At 32.9% G+C, this 9,371-nt stretch overlaps 1 protein-coding gene across 4 annotated transcripts in view; it reads right to left on the bottom strand.

Annotated features, from left to right (window-relative positions):
- Positions 1-3,433: 3,433 nt before the first annotated feature.
- Tmem196 (transmembrane protein 196) overlaps positions 3,434-9,371 on the bottom strand; it is a 59,612-nt gene continuing 53,674 nt past the window's right edge. For 2 of the 4 annotated variants that reach the window (XM_016006774.3, XM_016006771.3), the window contains exons 4-5: positions 8,541-8,614; positions 3,434-6,118 (exon numbers count right to left, since the gene is read on the bottom strand). In XM_016006774.3, coding sequence (XP_015862260.1) covers positions 6,112-6,118; positions 8,541-8,614 — 81 coding nt within the window. In that variant the 3' untranslated portion in view covers positions 3,434-6,111. The remainder of the gene's footprint in view (positions 6,119-8,540; positions 8,615-9,371) is intronic. The other 2 variants (XM_016006773.3, XM_006988285.4) reach the window with 1 other exon arrangement.

Genomic DNA, 9,371 nt, shown 5'->3' with positions numbered 1-9,371 from the left:
GATAAATTTGCAGGTTAAAGTGCAGGTACTAGAAGCAAACATCAAGGCAGTACTGCAAAGACAGAAATCTGGGTTTCAGCAGAGTAAATAAAGAATAGAGAACATAATGGTTTGTGATGTGAACCCACAAGTAGATACATATTGCCTAGTTTGGTTGGAATCATAGGTTAAAAACTACCTCATCAATAGGTGAAAAATATTTTAATAGGTCTCTAGCTACTTTATGTTAAATAAATGATGCCATTAGAAGACTATTATTTGCATTTATGAATAACACTCATTAAAGTAATGTCTTAAGGTGACTAATTTTCACAAGCTGCATGACCATGCTTTTTGTAGATATGAACAGCAGTGAGCTAAAGTTATTAGTATTCACTAAATTCTGAGTTAGAAACTTGACATCACTTCCACTAACTCATCTTATTATGGGAGGGCATTGTAGTCAAACTTTTTATGTCCCTCCTGACAACTCCCAAATCATGGCACAGAAACTTATTGTTAATTATAAAAGCTCAGCCAGTAGCTTAGGACTGTTTATAACTAGCTCTTAAAACTTAAATCAACACATTTATATTAATTTACTTTCTGCCTCATGGCTTTATTACCTCATCTCAGTAGTGCTCATACTGCTTGGTCTGTATCTCATGGCATCTTGGCCTTTCTTCTTCCCAGCATCTTCTGTGTCTGGCTGCTTGCATATACCTCCTGCCTAGTTAATGGCCATTTAACTTTATATTAAGCCAATAAGAAAGCACCTTGGCAAAGACACATCTTCACTGAATGAAATAATGAAAAGATTATTCCACAACAGGACATGGAGCCTTGATTTTACTTGCTAAGTGATTGATATAAGATGACTTTTAATGTACGTTGCAAACAGAAAAGATTGGCTAATGAAAACTTTCTGAATAGAAGTATAGGCTTTGGACATCTACATATTTTTCAAAACAAGGATTTTAGAGCATATATATGGTTACAGTTAGGGTTTTATTTTGGTGTGTGTGTGTGTGTGTGTGTGTGTGTGTGTGGTATATTGTCAGGATTATGTTTCTATTGCTGTGATAAAAACACTATAACCAAAATGAAGATGGGGAAGAAAGGGTTTATTTGGCTTACAGGTTATAATACAACCTTCTGCTTACAATCCATAATCAGGAGAATTCCAGGCAGGAATTAAAGGCATGCATCTCAAAGCAGAAATGGAAGCAGAGACTGTGGAAGAGTACTCTTGGTTTGCTCCAAATAGATTGCTCAGCCTGCTTTTTTATGCCACCCAAGACAACATATGAAAGGGTGGCAACATCCCCAATGAGGTGGGTCCTTCCACACCAATAATTACTATAGAAAATGCCCTGAAAATTTGCCTGGAGGGAATCTGATTGAGGCATTTTTCTCAATTGCAGTTACTTTTCCCAGGTAACTCTAGCTTGTGCCAAGTTGACAAAAATCTAACTAGGGCAGGTGGTTTAGTATGCTTGGACTTATTTATAGTCCAGAATGAGGACAAGTATTAGACAGTAGAGTTATCCAAAATGAAAGACAAAGCCTTTTAGGCAACTGTTCCTCAGGATGTTATGGAATGATGCTTGAAAACTAATATTCTGGAGAGAATGAAGAACAAGGAGTAGTCACAAGTGCTGATTTCTGGTAGTTAACAAAATATTTTTTTATGACATTTTAGAACTTTCTGTGAAGTTCTAGAGATGTTTTGGAAATTCTCAGTAGCAAAACATACCTGAATTTGGGTAAGGGCTTGCAATGCAATAGGTGAATGGGAAGTAAATCCTTTAGCTACATATGGAGCACAGCTTCAAAATCAATACTTCTTAGTTAATGTAAAAAAGAATAAAGATGTCCCTTCATCTTTTAAGAATTCCAACTATACAAGGGTTTGATGCCTAAAATGAATGTGTCTACTGTACTATAATTAGATGATAAACATATTAAACTGCCATAATCTTGAAACAATTTTCATCATTTTAACAACACACTGGAAAATAAGTTCCTAGCAGAGACATGTTTTCAACGTGTAGCTCTCTCCTGGCAAAAGAAGTGAAAAAAGTCCCTCTGTATGCTTTTGTTAGGCATCCAGTCTGATTGATTTCCTCTGTGATGAGTAACTGACAACTTGCTTGTGATTTATGGATTTGGAGTAATTGCATTTTTTTGGCTGTCATGTACTTTGAGCAAGAAATATTACATATGTTTCCAGAAAGATTACTTAGAGAAGAAAAGAGTGAAGTGATGCCAAGTTCTGAAATTTTATTTAGAAACAACATTCTAACCAACTGGAACTTAAGATATTCTCCCTATATTTCTGAAACATGTTTGCTAAATAATCTTTGAAAATGTAGTTTGGGACATAAGGTTTAAAATGTGACATTTTTTGGTTAAGTTGAAGACTCAAGTGGAAAGCAGAGTAGATTATTTTCACTTACCCAAGAGCAAAAAAGGTGGTACTGAGGACTGGCTCATGACAATGTAGGCACAAACTTCTCCAGAAGCAGGAGGTCCACAACTGCTCATTTTGCCTGTCAAACATTAGATATTTCTACAAGCAGATATTTTAAAGTAGAAAAAAAGAACCATTCATTCTCTAAATCAAGTTCTTAGCTTTACCATAGGCAGGCCTACACTGCATTCACTGGCTTTTACTAGTTCTGATCAGTCTGTGGATGTGTTTGATCCACGCAGAATTTTTATTGACTGCAGAAGAGCCTGCAGAAGGACTGAGGAAGACACTGAAGAACTAAGCCATAACACCGTAGAATGGTGAATGTGTGGCTTAACCAAGTCAGTTCTGCGTTTGTGGACACCATTAAAATTGGCTGCACCAAATCATGTTCAAGTGTTTTCTACATGGTTCTAAATTGGGTAATATTACCCCAACTAGAAAAACATAAATATTTGTTAAGATACTGTTTGGGTGTTAGAATAACGGATTCATTTTTATGGCATTTAGAGCACATAAAATGGAAAATAATTGACTTGAAATATATAGGACACTCTTTAAAAGGAGTCATTGCCACCCCAAATGCTGATGGCAACTGATTTGAGAAATTGAAGTAGGACATCAGAATTTTCTTAAATATCGTTTAATTTGTGAAATTTGTAATCTCAATCTTGCCTACAGTTCTTTATGACCTTGTTGATATAGACCTTATTTCTTTCTAAATCTCAGGAGTTTTACTGTATTATAATCATTTTTCTTTTTCTATATCTTCAATCACTTCAAACTCTCTGCATTAGGACATTTTCTCTTCTTTTCTATGTCAAATAACCACCTTTCTGAGTTTCATTGTTCTCTGGCTCTGACTCCCTTCTTCATTCCCAGGAACCTGTCTCTTTGCCAGTGTCAGAATAGTAGTTTCTTTGCATATTTATTGAAAGAGACCATATTTGTACTATGAAAAGAACAAGGCTCATAGGCTCTGTAGTTTCAAAGTACATGGTTTTATTACATAAATATCAGGAGTCATCATACAACATTCCACTTTAAACACAGTTGTATGTGTATTGCACACATATACACATACAAATATATTTTAAATTCTCCAATAAGTGACTTCTGTTTTTTGCATATAAAACATACTCCACACCAATTTCACATTTATTTCCTAATTTAGTATCACATTATATTTCCTCAAGGGTAGGTATGTACTAAAACTATGATGTAGGCACTAACATTTTTGATTCCTTGTCTGTTTGTTTTCAAAATTAAAATTTCATTTACTTGCATAATTTCTTAACTTCCCCCATTTCTCTCAAGAATAAATCACTCCAATTTGAGTCAAGAAAACACTGGGTTGAAATAATTACAGTTAAAGATGTGTCTAGAATTGATTACATACACACTGTAAACTATTTAGATAACTGAAGAAATTGCTTCTCTTTTTAACTGTGTTTCAAAGCACTGATAGCCTACTTTTGTCTTTTAATCTGTGCTTTTAAAAATAAATTCAAAAGGTATTAAATGTGTTGATGTATTTTGATTCTGTATTTTACAACATATCTACAGAGAAATGCTACCACAAATTAGAGTCAGTGGTTTCTTCTTTAACAATGAAGCTACTTCCTGCATCAATTTGGTACAACCATATATACACGAGATTTCTACATTTTACAGTTTAGATATTTAGTGGCAATTATCATGCCTATGTGTGGCATGAAGTGAATAGTGATGATGCTTATTCATTATTTGAGATTAAATCTATGGACACTATTTGTAATATACCAGATGATGAAGTATCCAAACAAATGGAGGAGTCAAAACTTATACCAAAACCAAGTAGGGGTCAGCTATTTCTGTTCAGCCATAATTTTCTAAAAAGTTTATCTCAACAGATTGAATGATGACTTTGTCAAAGGCTCATGGTACCCTTAGGCCAAATTATTGCTGTTTTGTTAGCACAATGAAAAATGTCTTGCTTGTGATTATAATGTGTTCTCATACTGAGTACTAAAGATATCAATTTACCTGTGATTGAATAACTCATAAAAATGAGTTGAAATTTGTTTAGTTTTGGGAAGTAGTAAAAATATATAATGTAGTGTTACTCATTTAAAAATATTACTTTATATGTTGTCAGAGATTAATTTTCAGAAATATCTCAAAGTCCATGCTATTTACTCATTTATACATATTGTTAGCTGCTATTTTAATATTCCATTGTGGAAGAGAAGGATTGAATCTAGCTATATGAATGTTAGCTTATCTTTTAGTTTCCTTCTACTGAGAACTCTCTCAGATGTTTTGAATATATATACTTCCCAAACATGATCTTTCTGTATTATTTCATGTTAATCATCAAAGGACACAAGCCATTGAAATAAAATATAGCAAAGCTAGTAACTTCACTTAGAGTGGTAAATCATCTTCCCTTCTATACAATTTAATTTGGCTGAAAGTTATTTGAAATAATCATATCCAGAATAATCCTAAATAATATTTTTGTTTATAGAGACTTACATGATTGAAGTGATATTTATAAATCAATAATAACGATTACTTTTACATAAACACCATAATCACAGTACAATACCCAACAACTAAGTAATTTATATTTATACTTCAGTATTCATGATTACATCCTTACATAATATCACTTGTAATTTTTCACTTGTGGAAAAGTGCAAAAATATCATACAGATTCATATATGTAAGTCATAATTCTATCTACACACAATAGATTTAAGAAAAAGAAGGAAATGGACAAATAGAGTAGAAATTAACTATGTGACCTTGTGGGCTTAGAAATCTTTGAGCAATGGCCTTCCCATAACTGGTAGAATACCTATACCATCACAATTTTTCCTATTATCTATTTACATTCATGTAGCTATAAATATATGCTGTGTGTATTTTCTATATTTACAGTATATATACACCTATGTATGGACATGCAGATCAATCTGCACAGCATAATGAAAACATTTGTTTTCCTTACATAATATCACTTGTAATTTTTCACTTGTGGAAAAGTGCAAAAATATCATACAGAATCATATTTTTCTCTAAAAAATCACCATTGATGCTGTATTTTGTAATTTACAAATAAACTATGAAATATAGTTCATTCACAAATTGAAATTAATTGCAATGTTGTTACAACAAGGCATTACTGAGGTTTTGATTTTTAGCATACTTGAAGTCATTTGTCTTTCAAAACAAAGACATGAATACGTTATTAGCTTTTGATGTGTTTACCTTTGAACTATTCATTAAATATGCAATTACAATTCTAAAGCTCATGCTAGTCAAATGTTGTTTGTATACAGTATTTATCACTGCTGTTGCATTTATTGTTCTGAAAGAGTCTTCTTTACAAAAATGTTTCAGTCTGCTGAGAAGACTAAAGCTACAATGTTCCTGGAAAGTTTTCACCCTATAGAAAAGGCTAGAGGATAAGTGAGGCAAAAATTGAGAAGGTAAAATTTTAGTGGATTCTTGGGGGAAATAACAGCAAATGCAAGAAACATTTTAACTGCAGCTCTCAGGCCTTCAGCCTCTCCTGCCTCATAAACAACCTGGAAAATGTTCAGTTCTTTAAAACATTGATTGTACTCTTCCATTAATTATCAGCTGTGGTCCTCCATTGCTCATGTTGTCTGTCATTTCCTGTTAGCAAAATAATATGAATCAATTAAAACTCACTTTCAGAGTAAGACATTGATATGCTTAATAGAAAAACAGAGATTACAAGCCATTGAAGAACATTTTGGGGTAAAGGACAGCGATTGATACTGTTGCTGTGATTTAGGAAATGAAATTTCACGGTATTTGAATCACATGAAAATGTTGAAATGACAGCCCAGGCTTCCATATACAAATCAGTTCACTCTCTTTCCACATGCCCAAATTTACCCCTTTTTCTTCAACTCATTTTTGGAAGGAACTAATCTAGAAAGAAGATGCCTAAGTGACCAGGTTTTGCCAATATACAGCTCCTCTGCCAAGCACATCAACAAATGCCAACATATTCTACAGATGTTTACAGAAAAATGAAAAAATGTGTGGCTTTTTGTTTATGAATTTAAAAACGTTCACAGTGAGAAAGATATTTGTTGTGTTTAGGTTTTATTTTGTTTTGAAAAGGACTTGGAAATGTAGCCCGGACTGATGTACAACTCGAGTGTAGCCCAGAGTTACTTCAAACTTGCAATTCTTCTGCCCAGCCTTCTGAGTGTTGAGAATCTAGATGTAAACCATCATGGTTAGCTAAGAAAATTTTTTTATAATAACACTATCATTTATTCAATAAAAAAGCAGCTGGGGTAATGAAAATTTGGGCCATATTTTTAACATATTCATTACTAAGAAAGTACTAGGGAATTGTGCTTGTAAAGACATGGATATAGATACATAAAAAATAGAGTGACATGAAGACTTGCAATTGTTGAAAATATTTACATAAATTTTAGATAATTTGAATTCACATTGTTTATTGATTGCTTTTTGTCTATTTGTTTGTTGTGTTGGTTGGTTCATTTTGAGACAAGGTGTCATGTAGCCCAGGCTTGCTAGACATTACTCTATACTTGGGGATGGCCTTGAACTTCTAACCTATTGTTTCCACCTTTGGAGTTGGAGAAACCCAGGCATGTGTCACTTGCCTTGTCTACAAGATGCTCGAGATGCTTTACAACTTGGCCACATTCCCAGCCCCTGTTTATTAGCTACTAACTTTACATTATATGACAAGAAGTCACAAGATCAGAGACCCATTCTCATTTTTCATAGTGCACAGTATTATAGATAATATATTAGCATATAATATAAATATTATGTAATAGCAAAATTGTCTATTATCCAAGATTGACAATTCTATACTTCAACAAGTTGACTTTCTTAAAGGCAAAAAATCATTTCAAGAGAAAACTACTGTTTTTGTAGTCTTCTGCTTGCTGCCAATTTCTATTTTGTTTCTGTTGTGGAGGCTTCTAAGGATGAGTACAGTGAAAGTAGGTCTGGAAATGTGGGGGTCATTGGGCTGGTGTTAAGTTTATAGTGATAAAAACTGATTAATGGAAAGATTAACCAAACTCAATTCCCCAAATTATCATTATAAAATGAAGCACATTTTATTTGTTCTGCTAGAAGAGAAAGAAAACTTCCTAGTAAATGCATAGAAATAAGAATTTCAGCTATCTTTCCCATTCCCTAAAAAGATTTCAAATTAAAAACAAAAAAATAAAAACAACAGATATTTCCTAAATCCCATAAAATTAGAGTATCAATCTTTTAGTATAAAATTAAAAAAATCTTCTGAAATCTTATAAATTCAAGAATTTTCTTAACTAAAGCTACTCAAATTCAGACACAGTAAAATTACTGATAGAAAATAATAGTGAAAGTTAGTTTTAAATGGATGAGTCTCATCATTTCATTTGCAATTTGGTATTTCAAATTTTATAAGACCATACTCCTAATTTTGGCAAGGACAGACTTGATATTTATAAACAAATGTACTTCCTTCAAAAGGACTGCAAATGTAACTTTCTGCATTTCCAGTTATGCTCTTTGGCCAAACCAAGAGTCTCGACTATTATTAATAACTGGAAATATGGAAAATGTAGTATATCAGAGAACTTTACCAATAGAAACACTACATATAAACATTTTACTATATTAATATCAAACTTTAGTTATCTGTTCATGCAATTTTGTCATGACAGAAATATACAGTTTGTCTTTATCCAGACTCATCTATTATTAAACCAAACGTCTCATCTGTGAATTATGATACTGAGTCAGAATTGTGATGCAGCAGAGAACAAAGGGAATTATGAATCATCCAAGCAGAACTGTTCTTGGATGCTTAGAGGCAGGCTGAATATTTGAAATACTTAACCAACTTTGAAGCTGTAAGGTTCTGCCATGTAGGTTATATCTGCTCCTCAGAGTAGTCCTTCTAAAAGAGATACTTTGAGGAACATACAGCATCAGTCCAGACTGATCTGCTGACATCATGGCTTTCTAATAGAGGTAGGGCTTCCTGTGGCAACATCACAACATGGCAACTCCCTAGAAGTCAGCGTACCTTGTAGGTAACTCCGGTGTCGGGGGCACCACCGGGCAGCTGGGCAAGTCGGTTATTTCAATAGCCCTCAATCTCTAATGTAAATATAACAATTATACAATAAATATTGAACAAACATATAGGAAGAAAAGCTAAATAACACTAGCATAAAAATAGAGCATAAAGGAGACACTATCACAATATGCAATTATCTTTTACTATAAAGATCTATTTTTAAATGAAACAGTCCTATTTATAATGTCAATTTTTTTAAATTTTAAATGACATGTACAGGTATGTCTACAATTACTTCCTAGGGACAGTTAATGAGAATCTATTCTCCTTATGTGTAGGCAGTATATGGAATGAAGATAGATAAACTATAAAATAAATATTTCTTAACTTTAACATTATGAAGAAATATGCATAACTCTTGCTACTATTTCTTTTATGCTATGATTGTATAATTTTATTTTCAAGAAATAAATCAAAATATAATTTGTCCATTATCTTAGTGAGTTGATTTTTACAGATGTTTATCTTTTCCTCAATAGATGAAGTAACAGGAATGGAATTTAGAAATGCTTATCAAATGTAATTGGAACACACACAGCTCTTTCTATACTACTTGTTCCTTAATGCAGCTAATATAACTTTCTGTTTGAATAGCCTTCATAAAACAATTACGCAAGCAGCATTGTGTAAAATACAGGCAAAGCTAGCCAAATATGCATGAAGTTTAGATGAGTATTCAATGAAGCTTTATATGGAGTGCAATATCTGCACTGATAGACAAGGCTTTTTGTCGCCTTACTAAAGAGCCTCTTTTATGCTTGAAGATCCAATTTACAT

The sequence above is a fragment of the Peromyscus maniculatus genome, chromosome 14, assembly GCF_049852395.1.
Source record: "Peromyscus maniculatus bairdii isolate BWxNUB_F1_BW_parent chromosome 14, HU_Pman_BW_mat_3.1, whole genome shotgun sequence".
Classification (NCBI taxonomy): Eukaryota; Metazoa; Chordata; class Mammalia; order Rodentia; family Cricetidae; genus Peromyscus; species Peromyscus maniculatus.
The sequence above is the reverse complement of the archived record's forward strand: the minus strand, read 5'-3'. Positions and strand labels throughout refer to the sequence as shown.